Source organism: Cetorhinus maximus, chromosome 11, assembly GCF_964194155.1.
Source record: "Cetorhinus maximus chromosome 11, sCetMax3.hap1.1, whole genome shotgun sequence".
Taxonomy (NCBI): Eukaryota; Metazoa; Chordata; class Chondrichthyes; order Lamniformes; family Cetorhinidae; genus Cetorhinus; species Cetorhinus maximus.
In genome coordinates, this window is record NC_135889.1 from 66,635,148 (window position 1) to 66,653,187 (window position 18,040).

The 18,040-nt window shown below is 41.9% G+C and overlaps 1 protein-coding gene across 1 annotated transcript in view; it reads right to left on the reverse strand.

Annotated features, from left to right (window-relative positions):
- kalrna (kalirin RhoGEF kinase a) overlaps positions 1-18,040 on the reverse strand; it is a 1,015,085-nt gene that overhangs the window by 106,194 nt on the left and 890,851 nt on the right. The window contains exons 39-41 of the mRNA XM_078552171.1: positions 7,078-7,144; positions 5,033-5,136; positions 929-998 (exon numbers count right to left, since the gene is read on the reverse strand). Coding sequence (XP_078408297.1) covers positions 929-998; positions 5,033-5,136; positions 7,078-7,144 — 241 coding nt within the window. The remainder of the gene's footprint in view (positions 1-928; positions 999-5,032; positions 5,137-7,077; positions 7,145-18,040) is intronic.

An 18,040-nucleotide genomic window follows, 5' to 3' on the forward strand; every position in this document is an offset into this window, starting at 1 on the left:
AAGGGTGTGTGTCTGGCTCACTCCCAATCTCAGTGTTCTCACTCACCCTCACCCCCACAAACGCTCTCACATAGGGCGAGGGTAAGTGAGTGAGTGCCCTGAGACTGGGATGAGCCAGACACACACACTCACCCTCTCATGGTCATCTTTATTTATTACTCATTATTTTAAGTTATCAATTTATTGCTTTGACGCTGTTTTTTTGCTCAGCTAGTTGTTTCTTTTCATATGTCAGCCATTTTTAAAAAAAAATTCATGTATAATGTTGTGCCAAACCTCATCCTTCTGAAATTTGCTCATCGGCCCCTTGAGTGAGAAAAAAATTGAAATGTGCTCCCCCTGTAAAAAGGCTGGACAAGCCTGTGCTATATAACTGCAAGTTGTTGTTGATGTAGAAAAACACTTCACAGAGGCATAATCTAACACAAATGAACTCTGAGCTAAAAATGGAGATAGTAGGAGGGGATAATGGAAAGCATAACAACTGGTCATCAGATATACTCAAGATTCATTAAAACTTTGGATTTGAACTCATTCGTCATAGTATAACCTTGGTCATTGAACACAAGTGTGTTATACTGTTAGGGTTATAACTTAAGTGAAACCCTCAGCTAATGCCGGGATATTGTAAAGTTTCAATTAAGTTATCAATGTGCTCATGATGATTTAGAATTTCTAGGATTTTGTGGAATAGAATGTTGACCTTTCAGATTTTACTTGTGACATTTTTATATTATTAAATACCCTGAAGATCTACTCTCCTTAATTATTAGAAACACTTAAGATGATTAATACATTCTTGCAGATGGTATCATGGGGGGATGGGGGGGGGAACAGTTAAGTTACAAAATATACTCCAATTTGAAACTAAAGTGGGTCCAGTTACTACTTTTATACAAAGCCCTTAAAGGACATTGTAAAAGCTTACATGTTTGATGAAGAGCTCTGCCAAACGCTCTGGTTCCTGAAGGCATTTTTCCAGTTCTCCCAGGAAATAGCTGCAAAGAAATATGAACAGTAATTATTCTACAACTCTGTCTTAGTGGGTTCACACTTTTCTTTTGAACGCTATAAATTGCTCAGCATAAAATCATTTAAATTAACCATTAAGGAAAGTCCACTAAGCCCACGTAAGGTTACTGTCTAAACACAAAATGGCAGGGAGTAAGGCCAAAAGTAACTGGCTGGAGTTTAGAAAAGAACAGGGCCTTGGCAAGAGGGTTAATGTTAAGGTGGCTAGGGGGAGGGGTGTGGATAGGCATTGAGTGGAATGTCCCAGTGCTCAGTTTTGCATTTACTACTGTGTCCAATTTGTAGTGACTTGGATTTTGAAACTCAATGGAAATTGGCAATATTAGGATAAAAATATTTACACAGCAAGTTATGATGACTTGGATTGTACTGCCTGAAAGGTGATGGCAGCAGATTTAATAATGCATTTCAGAAGGGAATTGGATAAATATTTGAAGGGAACATTTTTCCAAGGCTATGCAGAGAAAGCAGGAATGTGGGACTAATTAGATAGCTCTTTCAAAAAGCCAGCACAATCACATTGGGCTGGATGGATTTCTTCTGTGCTGTATCATCTATGATTGTGTACCAAAAAAGAGGGGAACAGCCCAGTAATTACAAAATGAATCAAATAAACTGTGTGAATTGACAGAAAGATGACAGAGCAAAATTTAAAGCAGACAAGTGTAAAGTACTACACCTAGGAAACAAAAAATGGGCAACATGTGCACTTTATGAATGGCATTGAAATAGCTGACAATGCAGTCGAAAAAGATCTAGGAGTATAGGTTCAATTCTGAACATGTCCAACCAAGGCAGAGCAGGAACCAACAAAGCCAATACAGCATTGAGTTTCATAGCCAAAACAAAAGAATACAAGTCAGAGAAGCTAATAATCCAAATGCACAGCACTCTAGTCAGATCATACCCTGAGCACTGTGTGCTCAGTTCTGTTTGTTATAAAGCACTGGAAGAGATGCAGAGAAGCTGATCTCTCAGGCGGAATTTTAATAAACTGACATGCAGGGAGAGGAGCCTGATAGTGCGCAGGAAACTGAGAAGTCTGGATTTCCTTGCATGCTGTGGAGTTTTAACTTCTCAGCATGCATCTTCCATCATTTACAGGTTCCCACCCGGAGGTCAGTCTGACAGACAGGTTTGACTTCCAGTCAGATAGGGATCACGATGGAAGAGACCACAAGACAAGGTAGGTCTGATTCTGAAAGCAGGCTGATTCCTGACCCTGGAGGGGCTGGGGGATAATGGGCTTTATTGAGAGGAAGCATTTCTGCATCTCCAGGTCCAAAAGGAGCTCTGTGAAGGACTGCAAGCCTCATTAACATATTTAAAATGGCAATCCCGCCTCATTGAGTGGGATGGCTGCCCACCCCATGCCTACTTGAGTTAAACCTAGAAGTTAGTGAGTTGCAGTCAGCTTCCCAACAAACTTACATTTTACCCACCTCTCGCACCCATTTCCACCCACTCACCCACGTTAAAATTCCACCCCCACTAGTGCCAGAAGTCTGTATGATGAGAAAAGACAGGAAAGACTTGAGTTTTTAAGCCTGAAAAAGTGGCACCTAAGAGATGTTCCTATAAATATATAAAAGACAGTAAATTGTATGAAAAAGAATAATCTAGAATATTATTTTAAATTTAACTGTGGGAAGTAGGACAAGGGGAAACAGATTCAAATTAATCATAGGTAAACTGCAATGCATGAAGAGAAACCTCCTCATATCAGTTGGCATCAACACAGAACAGACTCTTGGGCAACAATGGGGAGTGTGTTATATTCTGTGTACGAATGTGCACAGTCTGAAAGATAGAACTTCATATTCCTGGTTATAACATTTTCAGGTGACATAAAGAGAAAAACATGTGGAGGCAAATTTTCTGGGGTGGGGTGGGGATGCCTATTGCTCAACCCCTGCCTGGATAGAAAAGTCGGTCTTGAGCACGTCATCTTTAAAAAGGATTGCCCCACAGCAATAATATGCTGGGCGGGGGGGGGGGGCGGGGGGGTGGCCTTAATGAGCTGAGAGTGGAACTTCTGCCTCTCAGGGAAAGAAAATCCCGCCCTTGAGAGCTGCTAGCTAATCTGATTGGCTGGCAGCTGAATAGTCCCAGCAGCACCAAAACATAGTAGTGGCCACTGCTGGGACTACAAACAGTCCCGAGGAGAAGATCCATGGAAGCTGGACTTACAGATAAATCCAGGGTTTTTGCCAGGGAGGGCTTGGGAGCCCTGGGGATGGTAGGTACAATCTTTGGGGGAGGTGGCCCTGATAAGCACAGAGGACCCCCTAAAGGAGATAACCTCCCCTTCCTTCCCACCTTTCAGCCCGATTGCAAAAGTAACAGGCTAGCCTCCTTTGTATCAGTTCCCCCAGCTGCACGTATTATTGCAGCAGAGGCAGAATGAGGTCCTTAACTTGCCATTAGTTGGCCAGTTAAAGTCGTCAATAGACCTAAGGGCAGGCGAGCTGGCTGATGCCTTACCCATCCACCGTAATATGGGGACAGCTCGGGGGTGGGCAGGAAGGCGGTGGACTAGGCACCTTCTCATTTTAGGTGCCCTCTCCCCGCCTGCAAGTATGCCAGCAGGGGAGGGGGGGGGGCATAAAATTCCCTCTGTGGTGGTGTTATAAATAAATAATTCTATCACAGCACTAAGCATTAGGATGTTGCAGGGAGGATGTGTTAAGGCTGAATCCATGTAGACAGAATAAATAGAAAAGGAAATGGTGCAATTCTCACTATGCATTCCATGCCATTAAACACTTGAGGTGAGATAAAGGAGAAGATATGCATACAGATAAAAGACATAATTAAGAAAATTTTAATTCGTAGGATCAAAATAATTAATGAAGTCAATATGATGAATGCATTTCAGGATGCAACCAAGGCTTCTTCCAAAATCAGTGGAAGCAATTGTTAACTGCCAGCTGTCTGTTTCTTGTCTGGAAACTGGTGGCCAGGAGTTGAAAATTGTGGTGGGGCAAGAAAGGGTTTGTTGGTTGTGGCAAGGGGACATGCAGGCTGCTACAATGATATCCGAGGTTGTCAGTTGCAACTTTTAATCGGGCCTGTAAATGGGAGGTCAGCATGCTCAGTTGCCATATAAGCTAATTATAGGAACCCATTTGGAATTTTCAGTCACAAATGCATGGAAAGTGCACCACAAACATTCATACCTGGCTTTTGATTAGGTGGCTTACCCACATTCAGCCAAATCTGGTAGCCAATTCAGCATGGGAGCCAATTGATTACCCACCCTCCTATAAGCAGCAAGGTGTCATGGGATACCTGCAGTTTGCCAGTACTATTCAAAGGGAAGGTTTGAACCTGAAAATGGTTTGAGCCTCCCGATGTTGGCTTTGCACCCATTTTCATTGAAAGTTGAAAATCACGGCAAGTATGTTGCTAGTCTAAAAAGGAAAGAAGCAATGGTTGATTTCATTCAGGTAGCATCCTCGATTATTCGAGGGTCACCGAACCACAGCTAATGCTCTGATTTTATTAAGGGTCAGGGTGTGGAGGGAGGCCCCAAGTCTACCTCATCTGGAACAAGGATTGCGCCCCATGCTGTTGGCATTATTCTGAACCACACACTAGCTAACTGACCTAACCAGCCCCCCTCCAGGAAATTCAGGGTTAAAACAACTGATGTGGAAATAGAAAAACAATTGAGAAATAGCCACATAATGAGATTTAAGGTGAAAATAAAAAAAGATAAAGAGTCCAGGATGACACGAATGGATAGAAATAACTAAAAGCAAAATACTGCAGATGTTGGAAATCTGAAACAATAACAAAAATTGCTGGAAAAACTCAACAGGTCTGACAGCATCCATGGAGAGAAAGACAGAGTTAACGTTTCGAGTCTGTATGACTTCTTCAGAGCTGGATAGAAATAAATGTTTGTTACAGTTAACATAAATTAATTTATTCAATAAAGTGCAAACTGTTGACTTGTTCTTTCAGCAATAATCAATGAAGATGGCTGTCTACTCACCTACTGTGCCAGTCATAAATCTGGTGAATGTTTCCAAAAACTATCTTCTCTTTTCCTTTCATGTCATCAGGAACTCCTTTCTCTTCTATTTTTTTCATGAAACCCTAAAATATCAAAACAGAAACCGTCACCATCAAAACTTAAAAACTCTTGCAGCATATGTCAAGTCAGCAAATTGCATTTTTTCATTTTCTTACTAAATGTTTGAATAATTCCACCTGAATGATTCTGCTTTGTGTAGGTCATAATAAATTGCGTAAATGTTATTTAAACAAAGAACAAAGTCAGATGCCAAGAGGTTTTTATTTTTATTGAGGGTCATCAACCTTTGAAAAATGTTGCAAGGTCAAGCAGTAGAGCATGGATTTACTGCAAGCATTCAAAAATGAGTTGGTCACATTCCTGTCTGGGGTTGATATCACTGCAGACAAATGATAGATAAGGTGTGCTTCCTGGTCGCCTAACTCGCATTGATTGCTAAGAGTGTTAGAAAGAAATTTCCCACAACAATCTTTTCACTAAGGTTTTTTTTCAACCTTCTTTTGCTTCTCCCAGGAGATTGCTAGTTGGAGGGGAGCATTGGAGGGTCTTGACGCTTAGTTGCAACATGACTCTATGGGACAAGCTGGATGGGCCTGATGGTCTTTCCTGTCCATCAGTTCCATATGTTCATAATTATCTCATTAATCTGTTAAAAAAGCATAACCTACTTCATGTTAAGTAAATACCTAGGTTGCTTCACAGTTCAGACTTACAGTTTAACATCCATTGAAATTTATTAAGCTGTTAATATTGTTAAGATACACAAGTGAAGGGCATTGTTTAATTAAGATCTCGGAGTATATGTAAATAGGGGGCCCCTGGGTTCTTTTGTTGATTTTGTTCATTTAATACTCAAAATATTATAAAGAGAGTCAGCAGGAGAAACATTACTTTAATTTAAATAAGTTTCCATTGAAGTTTCAATTTTCCTTACAATATCCCTTTAAGGGGCTGTTAACTTGTTAATTTTTTTATTAGTTAATTAGTTTATTTTTTATTATTGGTATACTTAACAGAGCATAAATAGGGGACAGCTGGACACTGGGTGTGGGACGGGAGAGCTATGAGGCGGAACAAAGTCAATAAACTCTCTTAGTAAAGAATATCTCTGTGTCTTGGTTTTGATTTCACTAAATGGCTTGGATTCCATTGACAATAATTATATGGGTTTAATCACTCAGCACAAAACAACAATCATCAAGACATAATTATAAAGTCATTTAAGGCACAAAAGGAGGCCATTTGGTCCATCAAGTCCATGCTGGCTTTCCCCAGAGCAATCCAATCAATCCTACTCCCCCGCTTGATCCCCATAGCCCTGCAGGTTTATTTTCTTCAAATGTCCATCCAATTTCTTTTTGAACTCATTGATTATTTCTGCTTCCATCAATCACCCTTGTGGGCAGCGAATTCCAGATCATTACTATTCGTTGCAGAAAAAAGTTCTTCTTCATATTCCTCCTGCATCTCTTGCCCCAAATTTTAAACCATACAGATATTAAAATGATGTATCATGTGCACTCTGAAGGCTCAGAGTGCATTGGTACTAAGACCAAGTAGAACATAGTTCTGTTGAAGGGTCATGAGGACTCGAAACGTCAACTCTTTTCTTCGCCGATGCTGCCAGACCTGCTGAGTTTTTCCAGGTTATTCTGTTTTTGTGTTGAAGTAGAACATAAGTTTGTTTTCTGGTACTGATCTCAGCTAGTGCAACAATCACTGAGACATTGGAGAATTGGAGGGGAGGACAGAATACAATAATTATAACCTAAATTCGGGGAAAATTATGACTGGGTGACTGTTTCTCACCCAGTGCAGGGTTGTAAGCCCATATGACTCCCATGTTTGGGTACCAACCCAAAGGGCAAAATCCTGCCCGATGTAACTGCCACCATGATACCAAATTAGTCTAATGTAGCTGTTTGTTTTTAAAACACATCTGAGCATCCTATACAGTGAGTATTATGAAGCTCATTTCACTAATTAGATTGAATTCATCTTACCTCAACCACAACCCCCAAGTCTTTCACATAATCCTTCTCTGTTTGAACGAGCTCATTTAGGACATATCTGTAACAAGATGAAAGGATTATTTATGGATGTGTTAAGAATTCTGTTTGCATAGTGCCCTTCTTTTAAGCTGGTTATGTTCAACTGCAACTATCTACAATACTGAAGATTGACTACAGGGAATAAAACACATCTTGCTCCATGATGCACAACATTTTCTGGATTACATCAACATGATTTGTAATAAATCACTACCTAGCCTTAAAAAAAAACTAGGGAAAGCTGAAAAACATTTAGTTTAGAAAGCCAAGCGTGTGGAGGAGTCTGTAGTAAAAACAAAGCAACAAACGCTGGAAAATTACAGCAGGTCTCTCGGAGTCTGGAAAGAGAAAAGTGTTTTGGGTTGAAGTCCTTTGCTTTGTTTCCAGATTTCTAACATTTACAGTTTTTTAAATATCTCCAGAGGATTTTGTAAGCCTCTCTGAATTACAGCACACAATCTAAATGAAGGCTTCAGAGAACATCAAAATATCATAAGCTATGAGACCGGTGCTAAAGTGGTTTCAACAGTCATTTGAACCAGGATTGGTTTTCTGTTTTATAATTCGTTAGAAGACACATGTTATCTTGCAGTGTTTTCCCTACACAAAATAGGCTTTCCATTGATGGTGGCTGATTCTTATGATGTTCAATTTGTCTGTTACTTTGAAGTTAAATTTATCATTAGCTCAAACTTCACATCATAAGTTTTTATAGTATTACCTAGCTGTGTTGGAAAGCAAGTACAAGGTAGCGCAATCAGAAATTGAGTATCGAGTTACATGGATTCAATCCCACTTGCATAAAAAATAAACGACCAACATCCTTCAGGAATTTGCTCATTTTATCCTAGGCCAGCAAATTCTTTTTAATTGGACAACCTCTCTACCAGGTAATCTCTTTCAATTAATATTTGAGCAAACATTGCCGCAAGTAGGGAACCAGACCGCAAGTTAAATAGAGGCATCCAATAAGATTCTAAGAACTAATATTAACACAGTGCTGCCAAAAGGGTTACAGAAGAACAGTAGCATAGTGGTAATGTTATTGGATTAATAATCCAGAGGGCAGGACTAATGATCTAGAGGCATAAATCCAAATCCCACCATGGCAGCTAGGGGAATTTAAATTCAATTAATTAATACATCTGAAATAAAAAAAAGCTAAATTCAGTAATGTTGATCATGAAACTACCGGAGTTCTGTAAAAACCCTTCTTGTTCACGAAGGTCCTTCAGGGAAGGAAATCTGCCGTCCTTACCTGGTCTGGCCTACATGTGACTCCAGACCCATAGCAATGTGGATGACTCTTAACTGCCCTCTGAAATGGCCTAGCAAGTCACCCAGTTGGATCAAACTGCTATAGAAAAGCCGAATAAGAATGAAACTGGACTGACCACATGCCAACGACCTAGGCACTGGACAAAGGCATACTCTGCCCAGTTGAACTCTGCAAAGTCTGCCTCACTAACATCTGGGGATGTGCCAAAATTGAGAGAGCTGTCCCACAGACTAGTCAATCAACAGCCTGACATGGTCATACTCACCAAATCATATCTTACAGACCATGCCCCAGAAACCAACATCACCATCCTTGGGTATGTCCACCATAGGACAGAGCCACCAGAGGTGGCGGCACAGAGATATACGGCAGGAAGTGGGCCTGTGAGTCCTCAACATTGACTCTGGACCCTATGTAGTCTCATCAGTTCTCATGATAGCATCAGGTGAATCATTGGCAAGGAAACCTCCTGTTGATTATCACTACTGCCCCCTCTCAGCTGATGAACCACTACTCCTCCATGTCGAACACCATTTAGAAGAAGTACTGAGGATAGCAAGGACACAAAATGTACTCTGGGTGGGGGACTTCAATGCCCATCACCAAGAGTGCTGTAAGAGTGACACTATTGATTAAGCTGGTTGAGTCTTGCAGCACATGTCTGCCAGACTGGGCCTGCAGCAGGTAGTGAGGGAATCAACAAAAGGGAAAAACCTGTTTGACCTTGTCCTCACTAATTTACCTGTCGTAGATGCATCTGTCATGAAAGTATTGGTAGGTATGTCCACCGCACAGTCCTTGTGGATATCAAGTCCTATCTTCACAACGAGGATACTATCCATGTGTTGTGCAACACAACCATCATGCTAAATGGGATAGATTCAGAATAGATCTAGTAGCAAAACTGGGCATCCATGAGATGTTGTGGGCCATCAGCAGCAGAATTGTATTCAACTACAAGCTGTAACCTCAAGGCAAAGTATGTCCCTCATTCTACTAACATCATCAAACCAGGGCATGAACCCTGGTTCAATGGCAAGTGTGGGAGAGCATGCCAGGACCAATGTCAGGCCTAAAGATCCTAGTGAAACTACAACACAGGACTACATGTATCCTAAACAGCAGAAGCAGCATGCTACAGACAGAACTAAGTGATTCCAAAACTAATGGATTAGGTCAAAGCTTTGCAGTCCTGCCTTACCATATCCAGTCATGAATGGTGATGGACAGTCAAACAACTAATCGGAGAAGGCCGCCACACACATCTTTATCCTTAACAATGGTGGAGCCCAACACATCAGTGCAAAAGACAAGGCTGAAGCATTTGCAACCTGAAGCATCTTCAACCAGATGATCCATCTTAGGCTCATTCTGAGGTCCCCAGCTCACAGATGCCTTTTTTCACCCAATTTTATTCACTCCACATGACATCAAGAAATGGGTGAAGGCACCAGATTGGAACGTAAGAGCAGGAGGAGGCCCTTTGAACCTGCTCCACCATTCAATAAGATCATGGCTGATCTGGTTGTAGTCTCAACTCCACTTTCCTGTCTGCCTCCCATAACCCTTAACTCCCTAGTCTAACAAAAACCTATTTTACTCTGCCTTAAATAAATTCAAAGACCCAGCCTCCACTCCTTTCTGGGGAAGAAAATTCCACACACCAACAATCTTTTGGGAGAAAAAGTTTATCCTCATCTCTCTTAAAAGGGAGGCCTCTTACTTTTAAACTATGTCACCTCGTTTTAGCTTCCCTCACAAGAGGAAACATCCTTCAGGTATCGACCCTATCAAGTCCTATCAGGATCTTTGTTTCAATAAGATCACCTCTCATTCTTCTAAATTCCAATGAGTATAGTCCTAACCTGTTCAACTTTTTCTTCATAAGACAAGTCCTTCATCTCAGGAATGAGTCCAATGAACTTTCTCTGCTTCCTGTTAGCCAACCTTAAACATTCACTCCGTTGGCCAATGCTGCATAGTGGCAGCAGTGTGTAGCATTTAAAAAATGCACTGCAGCTACTTGCCAAAGTTATTTTGACAGCACCTTCTAAATCCGCAACCTCTACCACATTGAGGGACAAGGGCAGCACACCACCTGCAAGTTTCTCGCCAAGCCACACACCATCTTGATTTGGAACTATATCACTGTTCCTTCACTGTTGTCAGGCCAAATTCTAGAACGCCCTTTCTAATAACACTGTGAGTGTACCTACACCAGATCAGCTGCAGCAGTTCAAGGAAAACAGCTCACCGCCACCTTCTCAAGGGCAATTAGGGATGGGCAAAAATCTTGGCCTTGCCAGTGACACATCTCAAGAAAGAATAAAAGAGAACACAATGGCCTGGGGTTTCTGCTCAATTTTGATGGTTTTTTCCAACTAAAATTGATGTAACAAGTGCAAAGGTCATGGAATTTCAATTGCAAACCCCAATCAACATAATTTGAATTTCCACGATTGTTTGAACATGTTTTTAAAAAAGCATTGTGCTCGAAGTAGTCTCCTCCCATAAAACTATCCTCGGCCTCAGGTTCAGTTAATCACCATTGGCAGTTATTGCTAATTGTGCTTATTTGTTGGTTTTTGTGGAGGCTCCAAATATTAAGCTGTGTCTTTTGGGCGGAAGGACACCAATAGGTAAGTTTTGAAAGTTTTTGAATGATACTTTAAAATTTATGAAAGGAACCCACTACTATACCCCAACTTAACTAAAAAATAGTCCCACATTTTAAGTCATTTTCAGCAATTCAAAATCGTGTTACTCACAGATGGCAGACTGATGCTGTGATTTAAGAACATACGAGATAGGAGCAAGAGTAGGCCATACGACCCCTCAAACCTGTTCCGCCATTCGATAAGATCATGGCTGAACCGTGTCCCCTTACTTTGCCTGATCCCCATATCCCACAATTTCCTTAGTACTCAAAAAAATCTATCACTATCAGTCTTGAATATATTTAATGACTGAGCATCCACAGCCCTTAGATTGATCGAAGCCAAAGATTCACAACTCTCTGAGTAAAGAAATCTCTCTTCATCTCAGTCCTAAATGGCTGAGCCTGATCCTGAGACTGTCACCCCTAATTCTGAACCCTCCTGCCAGATGAAACAACCCCTCAGTCATCTACTCTGTCCAGCCCACTAAGAATTCTACATGTTTTTAATTAGACCGCCTTCAATCTTCATCTATGCAATCTCTCCTGATAGTATGGTCCCCTCATCCCAGGAATCAATCTATTGAACCTGCAGTGCACACCCTCTAAGGCAAGTGTATCCTCCATTAGATATGGAGACTATGAACGTACATAGTATTTCAGGTGTACACAATTTTTGGTATTATTCTTTTTCAACTGCATTAATCTACCTACCAAGTAACCACTCTTAAATACATTAAGGAGTATTTCTTAAAGAAAGATTTTAAAAACTCACATTTTAAAATATTGGGCAATTGGGCAGGTTCATTGCAGATTTTTCATTCGATGCTATGCAAATGAGTTTGAGCTGAAACTCAACCAAACCAAAAGTGGAAATATTACCCCTGTATGTATACATAGGACGTTACAAGCAGTATACCTAGCTAACACATACTTAGCTTAGATATAGACGGGCGAAGGAAACTTACTTAAAAGGATGCCATAATTAAAACATAATGTAAAGTCAATCAATAACCTGTTGGCCCAGATTTTCTGGCTGGTGGTGGAGGAGGGTGTACGAGCTGCTGCATGCGATTTAAACTGCCACCTTACCACTTTACACTGGAGCCTTTTCACCTTCCAATTCAGAATCCAGAGACAGAGGCGGGAGGTCAAGTGAGGAAGTGTATTCCAGTGAAGCCATGCCTGCCCCTTAAGGTCTATCTTCAGTCACTAACACTGTTTTTAAATGGACTTTCTGTGATGTTTGCGTTTAATGTTTATGCTTTTATTAAAAGGACATTTTAGTTAAAAAGAATTGTTATATAAAATCTGACAGTAGTGTGTGCTAAGTCCCGGATGTATTGCCCTATGGTGGAGAATAAGGAATAAAGGAACCTTCTGTTTTTCACACAGGAAGTTGGAGTTTAGAAGCAGACAGCTGTGTGTGTATTCTTAATTGTTAAGAAGTGACAAAACGCTTCAAATAGCGACAAGGACGGGATCATCGTTATTAGGTGCTTTAGAGGCTTTTGATCCAGCTACTGTAGAGTTTGCAGTTTATGTCGAGCAAATGGAACAGTTTTTCATTGCGAATCAGATTGAAGAGGAAAAGCAAGCTTCAGTGTTTCTTACAGTCAGCAGAATGAAAATTTTCACTTTACTGAGAAATCTCATTGCTCCTGACAAGCCAGCAGATAAAAGCTTTAAAGAGCTTGTGGATGTTTTGAAAAAGCACTTTGATCCCAGACCAGCAATTATTGCCGAGAGATTCAAGTTTCACCGAAGAGAACAGCATGAAAGTGAGTCAGCTTCCCAGTTCCTGGCTGAGTTGAGAAAATTAGTGGAACACTGTGACTTTAAAGGTTACCTGGAAGAAACGTTGCATGATTGCTTGGTTTGTGGGCTACGAAATGAAAGAATTCAGCGTAGATTGTTACGGAGCAAGAGTTGACACTGAAGAAAGTGTTCAAGATTGCACAAAGCATAGAAATGGCAGAGAAACAAGCTGGAGATTTGAAAGTGCTTCCTAACAATGCCAAAGTTAAATAGTAAAGTCAGGGTATACTCACTTCCAAATATTTTACCATTGTAATGGAATAGGGCATAATGCAGAAGCCTGTGAATGGAAAACCACTGATTGTCGTTACTATGGAAAAAAAGGACACATACAGCATGCATGTAGATCAAAGGCTGATCACAGTAAAGCAGTACTGCCAAGAAAAGGGCATCACGAGGAGCACACAGACAAGTCGCACTTGAAAATAAACAGGCAGTTTAAAAAGACGCACTGCTTGGAAACAAAATACAAAAGTACTGAGAGTCCAGAAAAGACAGAAAATGAAACTAACAGTGACAATAAGGAAGAGTAATTGTATTGCATTCAGTCTGATCTGAAGCTAGATGAAGGACTAAAAGCTGGCATTGCCTTAAATGGTAAAATGGTTGAAATGGAGTTTGACACTGGAACATAGGTTTCTATTGCTTCAGAGAAGACATGGGAGAAAATTTTCAAGAAATGCCCATTGGAGAAAACCCTCCTCCAGCTTAGCACCTACACTGGTGAGCCTGTGAATATACTTGGAAGAATATCCATTCAAGCTGAATATGGAGATCAAATGGCAAGGTTGCCACTTATCATTGTGGAAGGGGATTGTCCATCGCTTATGGGCAAGAACTGGCTAAAAGAAATTTGGCTGGACTGGAATAAGATAAATAAAGTGCATTGCAACCCCATATTGCAGTCCTTGTTAGGCAAACATACTGATGTCTTCAAAGAAGGTCTTGGAGTTATTAAAGACATTGAAGCCAAACTTGCTGTGAAGGCCGAAACTTTTCCAAGGTTCTTTAAACCACGTTCAGTTCCCTACTCAGTGCAACAGAAAATCGAGCAGGAACTAAGACAATTTGAAAACTTCCAGGTAATTGAAAAGGTTGATTATGCAGGGTGGGCAGCTCCAATAGTCTCAGTAGTGAAGGATGACGGGTCTATCAGAATATGTGGTGACTATAAAATCACCATTAATCCTTTCCTGGAAGTGCATCAGTACCTGCTACTGAAAATTGAGGACCTGTTCGTTGCTCTAAATGGAGGTGAATTATTCACAAAGCTTGACCTATCACAGGCATTTTTTGCAAATGCAGCTGAGTGAAGGTTCCAGGAAGTATACAACCATAAGCACACACAGAGGTCTATATCAATAGAAACGACCACCATTTGGAATCATGTCATTACCAGCCTTATTTTAGCAGGTCATGGACAAAATACTGCAGGGCCTCCCTGGTGTAATCTGCTTCCAAGACAACATGCTCATCACCGAGAAAAACCTCCCAAATCATTTAGAGAACCTAGGGCAGGGTCCTGCATAGACTGGAAAAATACGGCATCCGCTGTAAGAAATCCAAATGCTCATTCCTGAAGCCCTTGGTGGAGTACCTGGGACATGTGATCGACGAAACTGGCCTATCAACCTCACCCAGAAAGGTGGAGGCAGTGGTGAATGCACCACAGCCCAAAAATGTTAAGGAGCTTCGTTCGATTTGGGACTTGTGAATTACTATGGCAAGTTCATTTCCAGTTTGGCTACCAAGGCAGCACCACTGAATAACCTGCTAAAAAGAATGCAAAATGGGATAGGTCACAAGTCTGTCAGAAAAGTTTCAAGAAACTCAAGCAAGAGCTCACTTCTGCCAAAGTCCTGTCACATTTCAATGAAAAGTTACCTGTCAGCCTGGCCTATGATGCATCTGGATATGGTGTTGGAGCTGTCATCTCCTTCACACTTCCTGATGGCAGTGAAAGGCCCATTGCAAACGCAGAACAAAATTATGCCCAAATTGAGAAGGAAGCTCTTAGACTAATCTGTGGAGTCAGGAAGTTCCACCAATATTTGTATGGGTGTAAATTCACATTAATTGCAGACCATAAGCCTTTGACCTGGTTGCTTAGCTGAAGTCACAAACCCCGACACTTGCCGCTGGACGCCTACAAAGGTGGGCACTGATCTTATCTGCTTACCAGTATGAAATTACATTTCGCTCTACTGAGAGTCGTGGAAATCACAGAATCACAGATTCACATGGTGCAGAAGAGGCCCTTCGGCCCATCGAGTCTGCACCGACACGTGAGAAACACCTGACCTACCTACCTAATCCCATTTACCAGCACTTGGCCCATAGCCTTGAATGTTATGATGTGCCAAGTGCTCATCCAGGTACTTTTTAAAGGATGTGAGGCAACCCGCCTCCACCACCCTCCCAGGCAGTGCATTCCAGACCATCACCACCCTCTGGGTAAAAAAGTTTTTCCTCACATCCCCCCTAAACTTCCTGCCCCTCACCTTGAACTTATGTCCCCTCATGACTGACCCTTCAACTAAGGGGAACAGCTGCTCCCTATCCGCCCTGTCCATGCCCCTCATAATCATGTACACTTCGATCAGGTCGCCCCTCAGTCTTCTCTGCTCATATGAAAACAACCCAAGTTTATCCAACCTCTCTTCATAACTTAAATGTTTTATCCCAGGCAACACCCTGGTGAATCTCCACTGCACCCCCGCCAGTGTAATCACATCCTTCCTATAATGTGGTGACCAGAACTGCGCACAGTACTCCAGCTGTGGCCTCACCAAGGTTCTATACAACTCCAACATGACCTCCCTACTTTTGTAATCTATGCCTCGATTGATAAAGGCAAGTGTCCCATATGCCTTTCTCACCACCCCACTAACATGCCCCTCTGCCTTCAGAGATCTATGGACACACATGCCAAAGTCCCTATGTTCCTTAGAACTTCCTAGTGTCATGCCGTTCATTGAATACTTCCTTGTCAAATTACTCCTTCCAAAGTGTATCACCTCACACTTTTCAGGGTTAAATGCGGGCGCACTTTCCAGACTTCCGTTACACCACAGCTCCACAACCCAAAGTGAAGTCACTGCTTTCAATGTGAACCAGGTAGACATGTTACCTGTTAAAGCGGATCAAATTTGACTTGAAATGTAGAGGAATGCTGTGCTCTCCAAAGTTTACCTGCATACACAAGGGTTGGTGCATACCTCAAGAAGTGACTATTGAGCTTAAACCTTACTACATGCGTAGATTTGAGCTGACTCTGCAAGGTGGTTGTTTGTTATGGGGAATCAGAGTTGTTATTCCTCCAAATTCCTAACACGAGTGTGATCTCAGTCACATGGGAATCGTCAAAATGAAAGCATTAGCTTGTCTACATGTATGGTGGCCACACCTGGATAAAGACATTGAAGGCATGGTCAGTGATTGCCTTCCATGCCAAGAAATTAAGCCTTCTCCTGCACCTGCCCCATTACATTGGTGGGCTTGGCCTGACCACCCATGGCAGAGACTTCATGTGGACTTTGCCGGACCACTTCTCGGACATACATTCCTGATTGTGGTGGATGCCCACACAAAGTGGCCTCCTGTTATTCCCATGAAGTTGACTACTTCAACAAAGATCATTGAGGCTCTCTCAATGGAATGTGCTCGCTACTTTTGGATTGCTGGAGCAGATTGTGTCTGACAATGGCATATGGTTCACATCCTGTGAATTTCAAACATTCCTGAAAAATAATGGGATCAAGCAGATGCTCATCTTGCCTTACCACCCATTCTCAAGTGGTGAAGCGGAGCGCTTTGTCCAGACATTCAAAATAGCTATATTGAAGGGGAGGACGCAAACAGACTGGAATTTGAAGCTGAAGAACTTTTTGATGATGTATTGTAACACTCCACATTCAACAACAGACGTATCTCCTGCTGAGCTGATGTCTGGAAGACGACTGAGTACCAGAACGGATTTGCTGTGTCCGGATTTGAAAGGAAGGTTTGGTTCAAGGCAACTTGATCAGAAAAGGTCACATGACACAAGTAAACCAGCTCATGAGTTTAATCTGGATCAGTCTGTTTGAGTCTGAAATTACTGTGGGGCACCAAAGTGGCTCCTGGGAAGAATCATCAAGCATCAAGGACCACTGACCTATGATGTTGACTCTTCCTGTGGAATCTGGAAGAGACACACTGACCAGATTAGAGAAGCCAAATTCAAGGAACGAAACTTCCAGGGATCTCCAGTCACACTGGAAGATTTCTGGGCAATATCTGCTCCAGTTGGTGAAACCCAGCTTGATTCAACTGAGAAACCTGAAGCATCTGTAGCTGCAACTGTTGAACCTGAACAGAAATAAGTGGAGCAGAACCTTCCATTTTTAAGCAAACAAATTGAGAAACCTAAGCCGACACTCCTCTCTAGACCCAAGCAAATCTGCAAACTGCCTGACCAATTGGTTCCTGCTAAAGGGGGAGGAGATGTGGTGTTTGTGTTTAATGTTTCTGTTTTTTTGTACAAGGACAATTTAGTTAAAAAGAATTATTATACAAAACCTGACAGTAGGGTGTGCTAAGTCCCAGATGTATTGCACTATGGTGGAGAATAAGGAATAAAGGGACCTTCTGTTTTTCACACAGGAAATTGGAGTTCAAAAGCAGACAGCTGTGTGTGTATTCTTAATTGTTAAGAAGTGACAAAACACTTCACTTTCCAAATGCGGACACTGCACAGCCTCACTCCCCTGGCAACGTTCAACATCTTCCTCAGCCCTGACAATGTTCACCCCTTCCTCATCCCCAACGATGCCCACACCATTCCTCACCCCCTGACAATATTCACGCCTCCCTCACCGTGACAATGTTCACATCCTTCCTCATCGAACCAACAATGTTCACCTCTGTCCTCACCCCGCAACAATGTCCACCCCCATCCGCATCCACCGACAATGTTCACCACCTTTCTCATCCCCAGACAATGTTCACCTCCTTCCTCATCCCCCAATGTTCACCCTCTTCCTCATCCACCGCCAAATTTCACCCCATTCCTCATCCCCTAACAATGTCCACCCCTTCCTCATCCCCGACAATGTTCGTCCCCTTCCTCATCCCTGACAGTGTTCGTCCCCTTCCTCATCCCTGACAGTGTTCACCCCCTT